We start from the raw sequence: 19,083 nt of genomic DNA, 5'->3' as shown, positions 1-19,083 counted from the left end.
GAGCACCAAACCCGTCAAGACGAAAGTCTTGGAGCCAGTTCGCCCATAATTTATTAACGAATCGCTAAGAATTCATTTTAAAAGTTTTATCTAAATTTTAGGGCAAATGTCTGCCCCTCAATGAAGTATGTTTAGCTTCCAATAGCTGGTTTATTAAAAAAAAAGTTCTTTCGAATACGTGGGTAACTAATTAAAATTTGTCTTGTTTCTTTTTTTTTTTCTTCTTTTGACAGTGCTAATACTAGCAAGCCACGGAAAGCAATTCCTCTTTCTTTGAGAATTTTTCCACGATGGATTTCTTCTCAAAATGGTTCATCTCTCCACCACTGGTCACGCAATCTGCCTTTGAAACCTCACAAGTTAGTTAAAAATGTTGTCGGACGTCGAAAACCGATCCCTCGTCTCTACAATTAATTCTTTCGTATGATTTAACGCAAGACTAGCCGCTGCTGTTTAATAACAGGGCGTGGGTGCGCCGTCACAGCTCGTGGAAGTCGCGCTCGACGGCGCATCAACACCGAAGAAGACTTCTGCAGGTCCCACGAGTCGTGCACTAGGTCACGGTCGTACCGTCGGTTTCACTCTTTTTCCTCTTGTTGATCACTTTCACCGTCAAAAGTGAAATGCGATGAGAGACGAAGCAACTCGAATCGAAAGTAATGTGGGCTTTGTTCTTAACGTTGCGTAACCATAATTTTTCACCATTAGTTAAAAATCAATTCGATTCAACGAGGAGCGAAAAATATTTTTTGACCTTTGGATAATGAGCTCGTTTCGAGCGTGTCGCGATATGAATAAAAATAACGTAATTCTGAGTGATTTTTCAAACAATCAAACACATTTTTTATTGTTGTTGTGGCCGTGTTATATCGCTTTTAATGACGGAGGCTGGTTGAAACTTGGAGAAAATCAAAAACAAATACGCAGTTGGAAAAAATCGCAGGAAATAAATACCGGAAAGGTCCGCCACGTTTCCTCCTTTCAACCGGAAAAGGGATTATCAGCGCCCTCCCACAGCGGCCGATTTAACGGCGCGTGAAAATCACATTTAATTATTTGCAAACCAGGAAGACTTGCATGTTTTTAAATCCAAACCAGTTATTTATCGTTTGTCATTTTTGTTATTCGTTAAAATTCCTCACGTTTCTTTGTACATTCTTAAATAAACTCTCGCGTGTTATTTTTGCGAATTGGCGTCGTTTTGTTGGTAATGTACAGGTTCTTTATTGTGATATTTTCGCGGCTTATTCTTGGTCAGGGTCGTTCTAAAATGCTTATTCATGATAGCCATCTTAAAATAAATCGTGGCGGCTTTTTTTGTTTTCCAGACACACCTAGACGAGATTCGCCAACAAAATGAAATTTCAAACAAAGAAAATTAATTTCAAATCATTTAACTGATTACTTAAATGGTGTATTAGAACCAAAGAAAAAACATTGAATCACACTCGGAATGACTCCTCGTGGTGGGTTTCGTGATTCACCATTGGATAAAAAGCGGTCGTTCTGTATGAAATGTAAACTGAGACCACTCCACAAATAAATTCGATATTCTAAAACAGCGTTATTAGCTTGAAAAACAAGTTTATTTCTAGAATTCCGATAACAGCAGCTGATAAAAACCGCTGTTGGGAGCGTCCAGAATCTCAGGCAATTGATTTTTTTAACCCTCGAATGCTTAATAGCCCCTCTGCGATGACATATGCCACGGACTTATCTCACCCCCTGATAATTCGCCCGTAATAACCGGTATACGGGTATCACCTTCAAATAATTGAGATGAATAATTGGTCACTTATGGAATCAGAGGGTCGCGTGCGGGGAAAATCACACGACCATCCCTCCGCCATACGGCCCCATACGGGCTTCAACCCCTTATGCGGGTACAAACCCCTCCGATTACAAAATAAACACAACCAAATGCTCTATGAATTTCAATGCGAAAGCCACTTGTTGGCGGTTTCCCATATGTTTTTTACAGAATTTTGAAGGAAATGAGGGCGATTTTATTACAGAATGATTAATACGATGATTTGGGAAACAAGCGAGCGCAAGCGTTACTGTATCGTAATCATTTTCACAAAGGAAATACGAAACGAATTATGATATGAGTAATTTATCGTGACATTGCTATACATCCTCTTTTGAAAAATAAATTTAAAATAAAACGCGAAGTCCAAGGTTTTCAACATGTTAATTGTTTCTAAAAATGATTCACTTGATACATTACAATAAATTATACCAACAGTACATTTACATTTTTGCCAGTTTAATCTATCAGATAAGCAAAAAACGCAAACACACCTCCATAATCATGTTCGTAATTATTAATACGAATTGCTAATGATAAAAATTATCATAAATGGCTTTTCCGACACGTTCATGACTGGCTAGTATGGCTTAAATCGCAACATTTTTCTTCTAATATAGGCAACTAAATATATAACATGTACCAGCGCCATCTAAGGAGGAGTAGCTGTATTTGTCTGACTATTTACAGGAAATGTAATCACATAAACTTATTTGAAATAATCACAACCTTTTTTACCAGCCTAAAATTCCCATCGTCACAATTCACAAATTCTGTCAAGTGCGAATAAAACAATCAAATATTTCAATAAAAAGTAACGAAAATACCACACGAAACTATTCCCCCTGTTAATTATTTATACAATTTTAACAAAATCCGTATTTAATAAACACGATTAACAGTCACTGTAACAGATTTAATAAAATAATTATAGTCTTTATCTGGTCAACTGTAATTTCTCGATTGTAGGATCTTTTCCCATGCACCAATTCTCGGACTTCAGTAGTTGCCACTGCCATAACCTTACTTTTTTCTTGTTTGTATTTTTACTTATTGTGCCCCAAGATGACCGTCCATCTCAAGCCGGGTGACCGTGTCCTTCTTGAAAACCGTTCTTCTGAAGTTTACAGCGGTACCATTGAATATATCTCGGCCAAAAGTGTTAACCTCAATTCCATTAGCTGCCACAGCACCAACACTGAATATGAGGGCAATATGACTTTCTACCGTAACGAAGTTGTGAAAATTGTGCTTATTTCTGACACCGAATCTGCCTCCACTTCCGATAACATGCCTGCTGCCACAGAGGACTCTCTAGTCACATCGAAAAAAATCAACATGCACCCAGACGAATATGCTCGTTTGAGACAAGTTACTTTTGATTTTGTGTTCATTGACACGTTTGGAACACACTTTGACAATGCGGTTGAAGTCTTAAACAATCGGGAATCCGTGGCAGTAGCTGGATTAGGAAATAATTATGTAAGAAGCAAACCGTTGAGTGTCTTAGTGATGTCGGATTTTAAACAAGTTTTCATCTTTGATTTGTTGTGTTTGGGGAAATTAAGTGGATTAGGGGAGGTTTTAGAGTCGGATTTTATATGTAAAGTTGTCCACGATGGGGGCGCTTTGTTTGATTGCTTGTATCACAAGTATGGAGTAGAAATGAAAAATGTTTTTGATACACAAGTATTTAAACTTATTTTTGTCCATCCCGAATTAACACGTTTTTTTTAGGTCGTTGATACTATGTTATCAAAAGAAAAAGACGATGTTGAAATTAAACGGAATATAAGTGAATGTCTAACTTATCACTTCAATTTTCCAGCGGCATTGTTATCAGCAGTTTTGGTTTGTAATTATTACATAACGTAGGTATTATTAATGACACACTTTTCTGATTACAGGACACCATAAATGATAAATCTTGGTGCAAAAGGCCTTTACTAAAAAGTGACAAAATTAAATCAGCGCAATTAGTTGTGTACTTATTAAGTCTTAGAGACCAACTTATGAAACAAATTCTTAAAAAATATACGGGCGCAATAACAAAAGAATACTCTAAATATAAACAAATGAGTGATATTGAAGTTCTAAAGTTTAGAAAACAATAGACTGAAATTATTTTTTTCTTATGGTCTTACACATTGCTCTTCCAAGAATTTGTTATCTAAAATTAATAGACCTTCTGCGAAATTTTAAGCCACTTAGACTACTGGTTAGTAAGCGGTCTTTATGACCCAAGGATTAACTTAGATTACAGGTAAAAGGAACGCCTACTACAATGCAAAGAAGGTTTTATTACCCAACTTTTATCATGTGTAACGAGTTGATTTATATCAAACTTTTTAAATATATTTTCTTGAGCATTATCATGTCAAGTTGTATGTATTATTTATTGTATCAGGGTTGTAGTGTTGCAGCATTGTTTTGAAGGCTTGCTTATAAACTAGTATTATAATATACTATTTAACTTTCTATTTTTATATTTTATACTTCCATGTAAACCTCGTGCCATTTCAATCGCCACACTGGCAACGTCGTAACTTGTTTTTTGAGTTTAAAATATGTTACAAACCCATTTTTCTGTGTAAAAGAAGAATCTGTGAATTGACCCTACTGATAAATTTGAAGCCAAAATACTACACTATTTCGGAAAAAAACTTACGAAAAGTGACAAAATGGCTACTGAAATGACACGACGTATATGTCATAGTTTGCAAACTCCAGCTAAATAGTTTAAAAAACAAATTAATTACGACGTCATTAAAAGTTCATTTAAAATTTCCTTTCACACCTAAGTAAAATATGGTAACATCGCAAATACATTTTTTGAAGTAAAGTAAAATACCGGGTGATTTTAAAGAATGTGTAAATATTTTAACAGGTGATAAGTGGCGGACACGGAATTTTGGACATCAAATTTATGAAAGTCATTATGGTTGACGTTTGAAACTAAAACTTGAAAGTTTTTGTTGAAATTCATTTTTGGCGTCGATTGTTGTTTTTATATAAGTTCAACAAATTATTTTGGTTTGTTGTCATTTTTTTTTCTACCGAAAATGAAGTTAGCTGCCTAAGGCCCATTTTACATTTTTATGTCAGTCGAATGATAAATCGTCCAAAATTCCGTGTCCGCCAGTGTAGTAAAGCTCAAAAGAAGTCAAAATCACTAAACTTGCCTTATCCGAATGTTTACAGTTTCTGAGATATGTATATGCAAAGATTTTTTTCAGTTTCAATACTACAATTGCGGATACAGAATTTTGGACTACTTGTCATTCAATTGACATAAAAATAAAAATCTAAAACGTGCGTTATGTACAACTAATCTCACTTTCGGTTTTTGTAATTTTTATGGAATTACATATAGAGACTATATTATAAAAAACGCCCTAAGTCATAATTTCATTACTTTTAAAGATGTTATAATACTTTTTTGCTCAAAGTTGAACAGTTTTTCGTTATCAATCGTTGGCTTACTTTAGATAAAATGAATAAAAATGTTCTATTCTTTCCACTGCCTAATTTAATTTAATTTTTAAATTGCCTAAAATTAAAAACATTTTTTTTCATGTTCCTGGTATCTTACCTTACTTGAAAATTTTCTCTTGGGCGCGAGTTCTGGCGCACCCTGTATAAAGTTTGAATGTTTTGAGTTCTTTATCCCAAAGTTTACATTGTTAATAGTCGGTTACATTTGAGATAATGAAATCCGATGCTATCTTCAACAAAAAAAATGGTTGCAAAATTTTTGCCGTGTTGTTATTTTTTATATGAGGATACTTTTTTCTGTGTCTGCTTTTACCAATTATTTTAATAAAACACTGTAATACATTTTATAATTTGAGTTGGTGCCCCAAATTCGGCGAACAAAACCCTCTATATCTTACGAACTCTAAACATTCGGATAAGGCAAGTTGAGTTATTTTGACTTCTTATGAGCTCTGTTTGCACATACTTTAAAATTACCCTGTATCTAGATTACAACTCGATATAAGTGATAAATTTAGGGCCACTATAACATCCATAATTGAAAAGAGAAAAAACTGGCAGTTTCTGTTCACCTTTTAAAATCATGTTAGCACTTACCAGAAGGTGTAAACTCTAAAAATCATTAACACCATCACTTTTTGTTAACTGAAGAAAATATTCCTTATTAGTAAAAAGGAAGTTAAATTGAGCAAATCAAGTTTGAAATCTGTGATTTTTGAAAATGTACCTTGAAAATAATACACCCAGTTTGTAAGGTTAGTGGGGGCCGTTTATTATTTGTAACTATAATTTTACATTAATTTTTTAACAAAAATATTCTATTAAAAACGTTTCATAAAAATAATGATATCGTTTGAATGTGACTATTACATATTTTAGTATGTTTTTTTATTTCTCATCCTGTTATGTATAAAGTTTGTGTTTATTTTGTATTTCAAATAACTTTTTTTTTCAAGTTTTTACAAGAGTTAGCAGAATGTTGTATTTCTTCTTAGTTATTGATTAGACAAATATTTAATACTTATAAATCTTATTTTTAGAAAAAAAAATAATTTCTGTAATATTGTTTAATCCCCCTATAAATTACGGTGCGATTGAGATTTTTTTGTTCATGATCGAAGTTTCTGTGAAATTTTTTCTTTTAATTCAAAACCAGCCTGTACATCCATATAGGTGCAATATATTTTTAATATAATAATGATTGTTTTGTTTTTGTTCTAATTGCCGACTTTTTCTGGAGTAGAAACTTTCTCAAATAATGTCAAAGGTTATTAGACATTTCCAGTAACTCAATAAATGTGATATTTTCATATTTATAATCATATAAAATCTCTTTATTCGTTTATAATAGTTATAATGTAGCTCCATACAAAAATATACAAAAAATTTCCATACATACATAAATACATAAAAAAATAATTTAAAAACCTCACTCTACTTCGCACACGCGCGATTTCGAATCCTCTGACAAGAATAAAATCACATTCAAGTTATCCTCCGTAAACAACCCTCCGTTACATATTATGATAATCCCTCAAATAGACGATTTTCTGTAGCTTCTCCAGCTCCTTCTTGAGCGTATCCGTGACGAATTTCAGATGACAGTTTTCCCGTTCGAGAAAGGCGCACCTGATGGCAATCTCATCCTCTTTAGCTCTTCTGGCATCTCTGGATCTTTTCGCCGCTTCGTTATTTTTCCGCCGTTTCTCCCAATAACTGGGATCATCGTTTTTATTTTGTGTCGTCGTGGATAACCTGCGCATGTTTTTATTAGTTCCGTTGTTGGTCCCGTGCACTTGTGCCAAGATTTTCGTTCGGAATTCGTTGAACGCCTCGGAGGAATCCTTTTTCAATAGCATTTCCGTGCTCACTAAGCCCTGAGCGAGAGTAAGGGGGTCCTTGATGTAGGCTTTGAAGGGGCGACAGGTCTTTATTTTCGGCGTGTAGGAATTACTGGAGACTTCCGAATTTTCCGAGTCGCTGTTGGAGACGGGGCTGTATTGGCACGATGGCTCATAGATCGGGGGGCATCTAGGAGGGTAGGGCTCCGGGGAGTGAGGGCGCTTGCGGACGCACAAATCCAACACCTCGCCGGGGGTCTCCATTTCGAAAACTAATTTTTAACTAATACACTTGAAAAAAAAACAATTTTTTTGCACTTACCGAAGAAATAATCCTAATCTCGAATCAAAAAACACCAAAAAAATTTGGAACGTTACTGTACGCTCCAAGTTTAGAAATAAGTCAAAATGATAAGTGCTGAATTTATAAGAGTCCTTAGGCGACTCGAAAGTGACCAATGGAGACCCTTTTCCAAATTTGCGCTGGTCCCCACCCTTGCCAATTGCATGGTCAAGGTTGCGAAAGTGGTGGGGTGTAGTGCAAATTCGGGGTGGTTTTTACGACTAATTTTGCAATTTTCGATTTTTTCTAGTTTCCCCAATTTTATACAAATTAGAAATTTTAGAATAATTCATTAATTTACTCGTATTTCCTTATAATTCAGGAAAAAATAGTTCAAAGTCAACTGCTGATAGAAAGGATTATCTGTGGTAAAACGAAGGGCACCGGGATTCTTGGAAAAAGAATAATTCAGACTTGGAAAACACCCCTTTTGAATAATATTGTCTAAAAATGTTCGTTTTGTAAGTTTAGTAATCTGAATACCAAAAGATTATTCGGTCTTTTAGTGTGAAATTTATATGAATAAATATTTGGGAAAAGATATTTGACATTTAAGAAAATTTTATACCAATGAACAAGAAACAAATAGAATCCCAGATTTAATTAAGTTTGTTTAACACAAAACGGTCTCTCCGTTATTAAAGTAGCGAAAAAGAGTTCAATCCTGTCTCGAGTCCAAATAAATTAAAAAATTTTAGCTTTAATAAAAACTGAGATACTGCGAACTTTTAGATGAGATAATTTTAATTCGAAAACTAAACTTCAAGAACCGAATTAGGCAAATCATTTATTAACTGTTGATTTTTGTAGAAGAATAAAGTCTCCAAAAAAGTTTTGCACTTTTAAATAAAAAACACGTTCCTTTATTCAACTTTAGATTCAAGATAATAGCTTGTACACAAACATTCATATCGTATTTATTTCTACTGATTTAGGCGTGAGAAAATAGATAAGGAAACACTGCTTGCCTTGAATTTTTCGGTGAAATAAGGGAAAATTTTGTCTATTTCTTTCCTCATTTGCGTAACGCAACCCTTGTCCGCCTTCACCCTTCAACATTTCTCCCAGGATTTAAACCTTTAGCCATCACCTTCTGGGAAACTTTCTCTAAAAATTTGCATAAAATGTGGGTAAAGGATGTATAACCGTCTAACTTCTGAAAAGTCCATGATTTATAACAGTTCGCAAAAGTGCCGTTAGAATCGTAAAACCGAAGGGGGTAGTCGAACGTAAATTCGGTCAAAATTGGCAAATCTATGTCAACCCTTCGTCATTGTGACTCACCCGCTCTCAACCACCCCCTATACAAATAGGAAGATATTGAATATAACCCTTCCGCTTCCGCAAATCTCGACATGTGCGAGCTTCAACACATGTGTGAACTCGCTACTAAATTAAGCGAATTCTCATTTACGTAACGACTCTATTAGAAAACTATTAGGATTAATACGATTTTGACGCAAAATTGAAAGTTTCAAGGTATGTGCCACCAGTGCGACCTGATCTTAATCTAACTGAATTGTCTTAGTTGCGGCAATTGGTTCTCACCGAAGTCTGTTTACCACCCGATTCCTCTAAGTCGAATTCGGTGAAAAATTAATTAATTTAATGAGACAAACAACATTAGAAGCAACGTCAGCGATAAAACTATAATCCCTTATTCTTAGCCTCTTAGACAATTTGGGGACTTTCTTGAGAAAGTCGGAATTTTCTGCAATTTTATGTAAAAAAGCAGCTTTCTCCCTTGATTTTACTGTGGCAATAAATCTCGTCCTTGAAAAAAACATAACGGTAGAACAAAAAATAGAGAAATTCGCAAACAAGTCAACGGGGGGTCTGAAATTTAACTGTCCAACTCCAGGTGGCATGCGTTTAAGGGTTGCTCCGATAAATCTGCTTTAATACGGTATAAATTTAGTGTGAAGTTAATCAAAAATCTTAAAAATTGATCGATTAGCCGATCACAAGCCTAAGAAAGAAAGAAAGCTCTTGTTGTTGCGTGGGACCTCTACCTACTTGTCACTTGTCATCGTTCGCTTGCCTTTACAAATAGTCGCATTATTAAAGGGTTTTTGACGTGAATACACTAAAACTAGCCTTTCCTTGCTTCCTTTGTCGAGTTATGATGGATGTCTCTGTCAGACATAACTGTATGCCGGACACAATATTTTAATCTCTATCGCAAATAAACTGAAAGCGCTTGACCTACATAGGAAACATCTGCCGTAACCAATGGGTTTAGGTGATTTTTTGCAAAAATATCACCCGAAACGGTACATTTCACCGTTTATTAGGGGGCGATAAAATTTTACCTACGGTAGCAAACCGCAAAGGGTAGCCAAGGTCTTCCGCTATGGATTTGCAAAGGAACCGTTAGCTGGAGATGAATGACTTGAATATTTAAGGATCGGGAGAGTAATAAAGGACAGGTCGGCGTCGGCAAAAGGCACCGTTTTTTATTTTTTGATTGCGGGAAGTTAGGCAAAAGCAACGGGACTTACAGTTAGTTTATGCTAATGTTTAGGTTACGGTTTGGGACTATTTTCACAATTATCGAATACAGAACTGGGGTAAACAAACGCAAATTCGTTAGATTTATCGCGAAGAAAACAATTTTTTAATTTAAATTATATCGAGGTAGATTTTTTATTTTATAAAGTCGAAATTGTAGTACCATTTTATTCCCGAGTAACATACCTTGTTTTTGCTATACAAGCATATAGGGAATAAAAGGTAATAAAAATTCTTAATTTTATTCTCACTATCCTAACTAAACTACCGTATGTCTGTTTTTTTTTGGGTACTAATAAAGCGATCAGTAAATAATTCAATTTTGATCAGTATAAAATGATAAATGAGCAGTATTTAATTAATTTTTGCACTGTAAAAAATTAAAAATGATCAGCGTAATATAATATTTTGCATAATAAAAACAATAAATGCTATGTAAAGCAAGCACAGTATTTTATTAAAATTTATTCAGTAAAAAAATCCAATTTGCACTGTAAAAATAATAAACGCTCAGTAACTTTAATCAAAATTACTAAAACAACAAAAAATTTAAAGAATTTTCAGTCTTGGTCACATAACAATGTTGGCCCCTGCACAAGAATGTTATTTATTATTGGTACTTACTTTTATATTACTGAATACTTATTATTATTGAAGGGTGGTATATGTATTAGTAAGGACCCCTGCGCAAGAATGATTTTAGCAAGAGCTGTAAACTGTGCACAAATGGTAGTCAGTCTAATCAGCGTACGCCACTGATGTTTACACTGCTGGTGTTCCTGATACCACGATTTTGTTTTTGAACGATTTGCGATATTTCGATTTTTCTCGGAAACATTTTGTTTATAAATCTGTAAATATTAAATTAATTAATTTTGCTAGACTTGTCTTTACTGTGAATTTACTATTTTTACTGATCAAACATAATTGTCGTTTAAATAATATACTGTGCATTTAATTTGTTCCTTATTTTTTTGGTATTAAACTTTCGACTTTGACAATGTCCTCTCTGTATTCGTCTAATAAAATTTTAAATAAATCTATCTCTGTTTAAAAATGGATTTACAATAACATTTGACAAAAGCAGCTAAACAGAAATTGTTTAAGTGTTCTCAAAAGTTATAGAATTAAAAAAAATATTCATACAATGTAAAAAGGAAAATGTAGAAAGTTTTATCAATAATTAAAATAACTTAACTTTTTGGAAAAGTCTGATTTAAAAAACAATTATTTGCAATTAAACTTTAATTCGTAATTAAATTCAGTGTGTAAATTGTGAATTACATTTTAATTCATTTTGGAAAGCGGTCCTAAATCCTTGTTTTGGTACCCTAGTTAACTGTTACCTAAAAATTACCTACATTACTTATCTAGATCTAATGCAATATAATTTTGTGAATAGAAAACATCCATACTTTGTTACGAATTTCCAAATTATAGGAAATAATAATTTATGAGCTTGGTTAAAAATCTTTCGAAGTGACAAAGAAATACATAGTTTGAAATAAGATTTTTCTGATGTAAAAATAGATACCTAAATTTGGCATTTTTACGTAAATTTTGGTGAAAACATTGTAAATACAGGGTGTTTACGGTCTTGAGGTTGAAATTTAAATGAGATGATATTTATTGTAGAAGAAAACTAATACGCTATATAAAACAAAAATTCAAGTTGTGAAAGGAAATAATTCATTTTATATTATTTGTTTGAGAACTGCTGCTTCGGCTGGAACAATGACCGTTAGTATCATTACTTGTGTTTCAGCGTAAATCATAATCACGATAACCAATTTGTTATTTTAATATTTTATATTCATAAATTTGGAAAAAAATTAAGAAAAACGAATCAAACCATTTCGCTGGAAGGTCTTCGAATTTTGATAATAACTAACGCAAAAGCAAATCAAATAATGACAGTGTCAAAACTATGAAGTGATTTTTCTCTTTCATTGTCACGGATACTATATTTTTTTATTTGTTGCGACACTACAATTTTATCTGAACAAGGAAATAATTCTAGTGACTCTCAAACCGTGTACCAATATTTTGGAGTTAAATAACATTCTTAATAATAACAAATGTGTGAGGTTTTTTTCTCGGTTACAGTATTTCTGTACTCTTCTATTACTAGGTCAATTTTAAACTCCGAGACTGTAAACACCCTGTATGTAGAACAAAAATTGTGAGTCCGTCTCTAACATGGTACTTTGCTTTGGGACATGAAGTGTTATGTAAATACGATTAAAAAAGGCAACAAATTGTATAATTTTTTCGTTTATTTATTCTACACCCGTCTCTGTTTATACCTCGGCACTTATTATTCAACCCAGAGCCATTTTTCCTCACATTAACCAAAAAAATTCATCAACAAAAATACAACTCCTCGCTTATAAACCGTTTATTTAAATTCACAAACACACTCTTGACTACATCTGTTTATTTTCATTTTTTAATTACATGTCCTAAATCATATTTTCCTCTCACGCATTTTATCTTAACTCCCGGACAATCCTGCACTCTCCCCACCCGACATAAAACGATATTATGTTCCTGCAAATTATGTCCGATCCCTGGGATATAAGCGACCATTTCCTTGCCGTTGGATAACCGAACCAACACACATTTCCGGTTGGCGGAATTCGGTTTTTTCGGTTTTTTGATTAACGTTTTCAGGACTACGCCTTTCATAAATGGGTTGCCGTCGAGCGGCTGCCGAGGTTTCCGTTTCTTAATGTGCGGTCCGGTTCTGTGCATCCTGTACAAGGACACACATCGCTCTGGAAATAGAAAAATCATAATTGAATGCCTTATCTCTTGCAGCTGAACGAAGATGACATATCTGCCAACTGGTCAAATGCAATAAGCAAAATCCAACTGATTAGGATCTCGTACAGAGACGGACTACTGACATTATTCTTATTATTTCAAGCATATTTCTATTTCCTGTACAACTCTTCAGTGTTTCAGTCCTAATAATGTTCTAACTTGAAAAAAAATATTGTATCATATTTATTTCTATGCCAAATTCAAGAAAAGAATACAATCTAATGGATAATTCTGTTTTCTAAAGACAATGCAGATTATCAATTTTTAAAAAGGGCTTTAGTTTTTTCAATTTGGTTCAATTTGTGGAGTCCGGCCCACATATTAATCCTCCCACACTTCACCCTTTGGGCCCCAGTGGCAGGTGACGCATCTCGGACATTGTCCATTGACAGATGAATAGCAGAAACCACAATGCATTGCTCACATTCACGCTGTATTACACTAGGAAATGGGAAATATGCCAATGGGGATTAAGATTTGTCGTGGCCACTGGTCACTGGTCATTTCGGCCACACACGTTATGTAAGTCGCTTCGAAGTTTTCTCGTTAGACGACGGATAAAAGGGACAATGATGGGACTCACGAACTGTTAAAACCGACATGAGACGACAGAATAGACGGTTTCAATGACTTAGTTTGCAGGGATGGGGACACTAAAACCTTCCACTGGATTTCATCGATTAGGAATAAAAATTCCAACTTTAATCGAATTGTCCAAGTTTCATTTATCACCAAGAAAACATTAACAAATCCAATTTATATATTTAACACTTTCAAATCAAACTATCGTCGAAAACAAATAAAACATACTTCTATTATTTTTATAACAATATTAAGTATGTAATAAGAGAAGTAAACCTGCATACAATTTATTAATTAGTCAATGACGATTTTTTTTCTTTGTAAGAAATATGACTGTCAATAGTGTATCTGAAACCACGACCAATAATGTCACGCAGTATTTGTTATCCTTAATTTAGAGTTCATTATCACTTTCTTGTTTTTCTAATTCTCAAGTTAAAACATAGTTGCGCAAAAATACCATAATTAGTAATTCGACATAATTGGTTAATTTATTACAAATTATTGAATTATTTGTACAATTAGGAAACTGATTAAGTAATTGGTTGTTTTGTACCCTTGAATTTTTTTTACGTAAATATTCATTAGAAAAGTGATTAACTGTGCATTGTTTACACTCTTTTCACTATTGATTCTACAAAGCAATCCTTCAAAGACAATAACTTTCCGTAATTATTTCTAGTCCTATACACTCTTCTTTTTGATAATTGTGATCATCCACATTTAACAGTTTAATAATTACGTATTTAAGCCTTGTGGGCTTCCAAAAAACAACTCAGCAATTCGATTGTAAAACGTTTTAGAGTATAATTGGTTGCCTACCCACAATTAACAAAAATTTAATCTGCACATGAAATATAATATTACAATATGGTTTTTGCTTACCTTGTATTGTTAAGCACGACAACCTGCTGGTAATATCACCAAGGGGTTCCATTTGTATATTTTTTAGGGGTACATTGGCTATCAGACGAGCTGAAGATTGTGCAACTCGTCGAAATGCTTGCGTTATGAAATTCATTTTGTGCTATAAATTATCTAATTAGCGATGCCCAACATTCCCTCAATCAATTTACCTAATTAAAATTATGTAACAATTAAAAACTTGAATTATGAACACACATAACCTCGAAAGTTGTCACTTGAATATCTAGGGTTTTTAGTGTTGTTAGATTGGCGCCTTTCCTGCGGTAAATTTAAATAAGATGATTGAAAAAAAAAAGAGATAAATTATTTAAATGTGGTATTTGGTGTTGAGGAATTGTTGCAGCTACGATTGATGTGGGCTCGAATCTGGTCGGATTTGCATAGATATTTGCGATAATTCAGTTGGCGTCAGATTCGATTAAAGAAAGTGGCACAGTTTGCAATATGCGTTCGCTTTTGGTTCAGGTAATCTCTTATTACCATTAATTCTAATTAGAGTAATGGAAGAAATTGACAAGGGGTCAAATCCGTGACCTAATTGCCCTCGACCTTTGCAACGCGGCTTTGTTCGAAATTGGTTTAAAACGTTTCATAATTGTCATTGCTAGAACCACAACGGCGCTTTTGTATTTTTCGTAAAGTAGGTAAAATCGTAGACCTTCCATTGTTGTGCAACATCAAATTATGAAACTAATTACACGGATCCCATCGTGTCTCATTAACATTAATTATCGGTACTAATAACAGTGTTTCCAGGTTTTGTTGTTGTTCCTCGTCAGTGGAGAGACGCTGAAACGGTCGCCCCTGCAAGTGGGGCTGGTGACATTCACCGAGAAGCCCCACGTGGGCAACTTCACGCGCCGGGTTGAGGGGGCTCACACCAAGTGGGTCCCGGGGCACGTGCGTCACCATTCGTTCATTCCGGCGCATCTGCAACACGTCTTCATACCCCATGTGCTGTTTGTGCATCCCTACAGCCACTACAGGGAGCACATAGGGGGCTTTGGGATCGGCTTGGATAGCGGAGGGCGCGGCGCAGGGCACGGCTTCCATGTCGTTTTTAATTTTTAAGACTTTGTTTGTTTAAATGTAGGATAAGGAGATTTCTAATAAAGAGACACTTGGATGTTTCAGACGCTGTTTATTCAGGTAGCTACCATAAACAAACGAATGTTTTTACTTAAATGAAGCAAACAGAGCAACAATAGAATAAATAAAGGTAAATTTGGAGGCAGCTTTTCGGTGCTATCTAATGAAAGGAGAATTTGGAGGTTTTGACGATTCGTGAATAATTAATTGCTACTTTCTTCGTTTTTTGCAAGATCCGGGATTCTCGAGCAAACACAAAAATTATTTTTCTTTTGTAATTGAAACGTGGGTTTTAATTATTTATATGAAACGATATATAACCGAACATTGTTAATTTGCTCGAATTACAGTTCTACTTAAAAATTTATCATTTGTGTGGATAACTGAAATTAAAAAAATCTGGTCGTGATTCGAATAAAATAATTTCGAAAAAATGTACTGACACGTGTAACATCAATCTGTGAATGTACTTTCAACTATTTTTAATGCAGATTCTTGATTGATAAATGAAAGTCGAGTCCTACATTAGATAAACCAAGCAAATAAGATTCACACAAAGATATTATTACGAATTTTAATAATGATTACATTTAAAAAAAAAAATTTAAATATATTTACATAAAAAAATTACTCTACAAAATTTTGTTTCGGCTTTTTCAAGTGTAAAAAATCGTTACGACGTTGTACAAATTTAAAGGATTTTTTAACACACATGGTGGTGGTAAAATGTAGGTATTTGCAATGTGATAGATAATATAATAGGTAGGTAATAAGAAAAACCGTAATATGTAGAATTAAAAAAAAACTACACTAAATCGTTATTGCAGTGGAATAAAATAAATACAGGGTGTTTCACGTAATTTTACGAGGCCTGCGCCTGTAAGATGCAATACATATTCCGATACGAACTCGATTACAAATTTTGAAAAATTGAATAATTTTCTCTAATTTGTTCACCCTTTAAATAATTACAACGTTTTTAGTTAGTTAGTGATTAAGATAGGTAAACTAGAATCATATTCATGCCGTCTCTTGATAGAATAAATGATAATTGTTTCTGAAAAACTGCAGTTTATGACTATTAATGACTATTAATGATACAGTGATTAGTTTGACAACTACTGTCATGGGTTTCCAAAAATTAAATAATTAAATCTGTGTTTTTTGTATCCAGTGTTCTGTGACATTTGTATATTTGGGTGCGTACATTAGGCGCAAGCCTCGTAAAGTTATGTGAAACATCCTGTATGTATACAAAAATGAATAATTTTGATGATAAATGTTGAAATTGAAAAAATTGAAACTCAGCTGTATTCCTGTATAAAATTGTGATAAATTAGATTTTATTTAACTTCTTGTTGAATCTTCTTGGTATAGGAATGATAAACACAAACACAATTTAAACCCGACACACCAAACTTTTATTTTCATAAATTTTATTTATTTAATAACAAAACAAATTAAGTATGTAGTAAAAGAAATTTGTATATTTCTGTGACAAAGCTCTCTTAAAAAATTCCACTCTATTTGAGTTTATTATTTACTTGCCAATGTCAAACAATGCAATAAGATAATAGCAAAGAAATGCGATAAAATAAAATAAGTCAAATTTTTGCTGTTGTTTAAGTCTTCTACATAGTAAATAAAAAAATTAATAATTCTATATAAGACACCTAATTGCTGTAATATTATTAAGTTAATATAAAGAAAATTCAATTACTCTGCTTTAAACATTAACAAGTAAATGTTTACCTGCTTTTAATTTGAAAAATGAGAAGGAAGATTGTCTCAACTACAAGAAGAACTTCGTCAAAACTAAAAAAATCGTCTCTTATTAATGTTTTAAAAACTCTATACTACGGTGTACTAGAAATGAGTGCAAAACAAATGTAAGAAATCACAAAAAAGTATGTGATTGTATGAGAAACGATTAAGAGTTCGGCATTGAAAACAAGAGATAAAGTTGAAAACCCAATGTCTTGAGAAAAGAAGAATAAAAAATCCTTCGTCGCATCGAGAGGACATCTCCTTTCAATAGAATCCACAATCACAATAGTTATGAAATTTTAATATTTAAATAAATTTTGATGCATAATTAATTATTGATTAGACAAAAAGTTGTGTAACACTGCAGCCAAAGATTGTTATCGCACACGAATAATTTTTATTCCTGAAACAAGCGATGCCATAAAGATACTAAAATTAATATTTTTTTGGGTCAAATCAATTAACCAATTTTTAGGAAAATGATTTTGTTTTCTCTTATGCGTTCGAGTGACATGTGTGCCAAGTACATTCGTTGTAACAATAAATATTTTTCCTTTGTGATGTGATTGTTGAGGATTTGTCGTTTGTCGTCTTGAGTCGATGTCAAACGTCGCGACAATTGCTCTAATACCATTTTAATGTTTCGCATTAATTTATGTCGAAAAATCAATAAATTCGCGTAAAACAATATTTCACGTTCCGGTGGGTACGTGAGCTAATAATGCACGCAGCCTTCTGTTATTTCACAATTTAAGAAAACTAATTTGACACTGACGTGTTCAAGTCAATTACGCCCGTATGTTAATTTTGCACTTCTTTTCTACAAAAACGCCGAAATGCGACCTTGATGGATAAGACACGCGTCAAGCCGTCACACTCCATTAATCCCGATGGGAATTGATCGGTTGATTAAGATGATCGAGGGGCTCTAATGGATGTCAAAAACGGGGCATCGAGATGTGTAATTATTTCAATAACGACACGCAACGACGAAACAATAAATAAAAACTTCCTTTTAACCTTAGGTGTTTTGCAATCGGCTCACCTTGGAAGGGGTTGCAGGCCCCTTCTTCCAACCACTACCCATATAAATATCGCCAAAATGACGACACCTGACATACACACAACCAACAATCAACAATACCAAACATGAGGCTTTTGGTGAGTCAAAACATTACAAAATATTTGTCAAAAATTACAATTTTTAGACTGTCTTCCTTGTCATCTTCACCGTCGCCGTCCTGGCTCAAGAAGAAGTCAAAAAGACGACGAAAAGAGGAGCGGTGGGTTATGGATACGGATATGGCGGCTACGGACTCGGGGGATATGGGAGCTATTATGGTGGCGGCTATCCATACTACTCGTCGTACTACAGCCCCGTTGTTACTAAAGTGAGCTACGGAGTCGGACACGGGTATTACGGGGGCTATTATCCGTACTACAGCGGTTATCACGGTTACGGCGGTTATGGCGGTTACGGTGGTTACTACGATTGGTGATTTTTGTGTATTTGCAAGTGATTAATAAATATTTAATTGTGACTATCTATGGATTATTATTTTCCCTCTACCTCCATGCGAAATCGCATGATTAATTTCACAAACAAATTAAATCCGAGTTAAAATTGCAGAGTAATTTATTTAATTCAGGGATTGCAAATTGCTTTCAATTGACGACTTTATTAAATGTGCAAATCAGGGAAATAGAAATATATCTACGCTTTTCCTAATGGCGTACTTGGAAAATTAAATTTACCACATTAGTCTTAAGAGTAATTTAAGTCAGATAACACAAAAAATTCCAGTATTTTGTAATTTTGAAAACTTGCAAATCGATTCAAGTTAAATTTTCTTCTATTATTTCCGATTTTTGGAATAAGTAGGTATTTATCC

At 33.8% G+C, this 19,083-nt stretch overlaps 5 protein-coding genes across 7 annotated transcripts; 3 read left to right on the top strand and 2 right to left on the bottom strand.

Moving 5' to 3' along the window:
• Positions 1 to 2,821: 2,821 nt before the first annotated feature.
• LOC123004638 (piRNA biogenesis protein EXD1-like) lies at positions 2,822 to 6,506 on the top strand. Of its 2 annotated transcripts, XM_044397985.1 has the most exons (4): positions 2,823 to 2,942; positions 2,992 to 3,499; positions 3,548 to 3,661; positions 3,718 to 6,506. In XM_044397985.1, the coding sequence occupies exons 2-4, from the start codon at positions 3,026 to 3,028 to the stop codon at positions 3,922 to 3,924; spliced, it is 795 nt and encodes a 264-aa protein (XP_044253920.1). In that variant the 5' UTR covers positions 2,823 to 2,942; positions 2,992 to 3,025; the 3' UTR covers positions 3,925 to 6,506. The 2 variants fall into 2 exon arrangements, with proteins under 2 accessions (XP_044253919.1, XP_044253920.1); XM_044397984.1 differs by having other exon boundaries at positions 2,822 to 3,499.
• A 111-nt stretch (positions 6,507 to 6,617) lies between these two features.
• Positions 6,618 to 7,852, bottom strand: LOC123004639 (protein giant). Its single transcript, XM_044397986.1, has 2 exons — positions 7,469 to 7,852; positions 6,618 to 7,418 (listed from the first exon to the last, which is right to left on the bottom strand). Exon 2 carries the CDS (start codon positions 7,408 to 7,410, stop codon positions 6,820 to 6,822), a length of 591 nt encoding a protein of 196 aa, XP_044253921.1. The 5' UTR covers positions 7,411 to 7,418; positions 7,469 to 7,852; the 3' UTR covers positions 6,618 to 6,819.
• Positions 7,853 to 12,382: 4,530 nt separating this feature from the next.
• LOC123005224 (40S ribosomal protein S12, mitochondrial) lies at positions 12,383 to 14,606 on the bottom strand. Its single transcript, XM_044398880.1, has 3 exons — positions 14,485 to 14,606; positions 14,294 to 14,435; positions 12,383 to 12,777 (listed from the first exon to the last, which is right to left on the bottom strand). The coding sequence occupies exons 2-3, from the start codon at positions 14,427 to 14,429 to the stop codon at positions 12,443 to 12,445; spliced, it is 471 nt and encodes a 156-aa protein (XP_044254815.1). The 5' UTR covers positions 14,430 to 14,435; positions 14,485 to 14,606; the 3' UTR covers positions 12,383 to 12,442.
• LOC123005225 lies at positions 14,570 to 15,462 on the top strand. Its single transcript, XM_044398881.1, has 2 exons — positions 14,570 to 14,800; positions 15,092 to 15,462. The coding sequence occupies exons 1-2, from the start codon at positions 14,780 to 14,782 to the stop codon at positions 15,404 to 15,406; spliced, it is 336 nt and encodes a 111-aa protein (XP_044254816.1). The 5' UTR covers positions 14,570 to 14,779; the 3' UTR covers positions 15,407 to 15,462.
• A 2,512-nt stretch (positions 15,463 to 17,974) lies between these two features.
• On the top strand, positions 17,975 to 18,735 carry LOC123005545 (keratin-associated protein 19-2-like). 2 transcript variants are annotated; one of them, XM_044399339.1, is made up of 3 exons: positions 17,975 to 18,152; positions 18,217 to 18,352; positions 18,400 to 18,735. In XM_044399339.1, exons 2-3 carry the CDS (start codon positions 18,341 to 18,343, stop codon positions 18,688 to 18,690), a joined length of 303 nt encoding a protein of 100 aa, XP_044255274.1. In that variant the 5' UTR covers positions 17,975 to 18,152; positions 18,217 to 18,340; the 3' UTR covers positions 18,691 to 18,735. The 2 variants fall into 2 exon arrangements, with proteins under 2 accessions (XP_044255274.1, XP_044255275.1); XM_044399340.1 differs by lacking the exon at positions 17,975 to 18,152 and having other exon boundaries at positions 18,165 to 18,352.
• Positions 18,736 to 19,083: the final 348 nt, after the last annotated feature.

The sequence above is a fragment of the Tribolium madens genome, unplaced genomic scaffold, assembly GCF_015345945.1.
Source record: "Tribolium madens isolate multiple individuals breed KSU strain unplaced genomic scaffold, Tmad_KSU_1.1 Scaffold_20;HRSCAF=117;Tcas5.2_LG4, whole genome shotgun sequence".
NCBI lineage: Eukaryota > Metazoa > Arthropoda > Insecta > Coleoptera > Tenebrionidae > Tribolium > Tribolium madens.
Note: the sequence above shows the minus strand (reverse complement) of the source record. Positions and strands in the feature narration are given on the sequence as shown.

Coding starts and splice junctions, on each gene's coding strand:
- LOC123004638 (XM_044397984.1), top strand. CDS start 2,876: ATGACCGTCCATCTCAAGCCGGGTGACCGTGTCCTTCTTGAAAACCGT. Junction 3,500..3,547: donor AAAATGTTTTTGATACACAA/GTATTTAAACTT, acceptor CGTTTTTTTTAG/GTCGTTGATACTATGTTATC. Junction 3,662..3,717: donor CATTGTTATCAGCAGTTTTG/GTTTGTAATTAT, acceptor TTCTGATTACAG/GACACCATAAATGATAAATC.
- LOC123005225 (XM_044398881.1), top strand. CDS start 14,780: ATGCGTTCGCTTTTGGTTCAG. Junction 14,801..15,091: donor TGCGTTCGCTTTTGGTTCAG/GTAATCTCTTAT, acceptor CAGTGTTTCCAG/GTTTTGTTGTTGTTCCTCGT.
- LOC123005224 (XM_044398880.1), bottom strand. CDS start 14,429: ATGAATTTCATAACGCAAGCATTTCGACGAGTTGCACAATCTTCAGCT. Junction 12,778..14,293: donor GTCGTGCTTAACAATACAAG/GTAAGCAAAAAC, acceptor TTCTATTTCCAG/AGCGATGTGTGTCCTTGTAC.
- LOC123004639 (XM_044397986.1), bottom strand. CDS start 7,410: ATGGAGACCCCCGGCGAGGTGTTGGATTTGTGCGTCCGCAAGCGCCCT.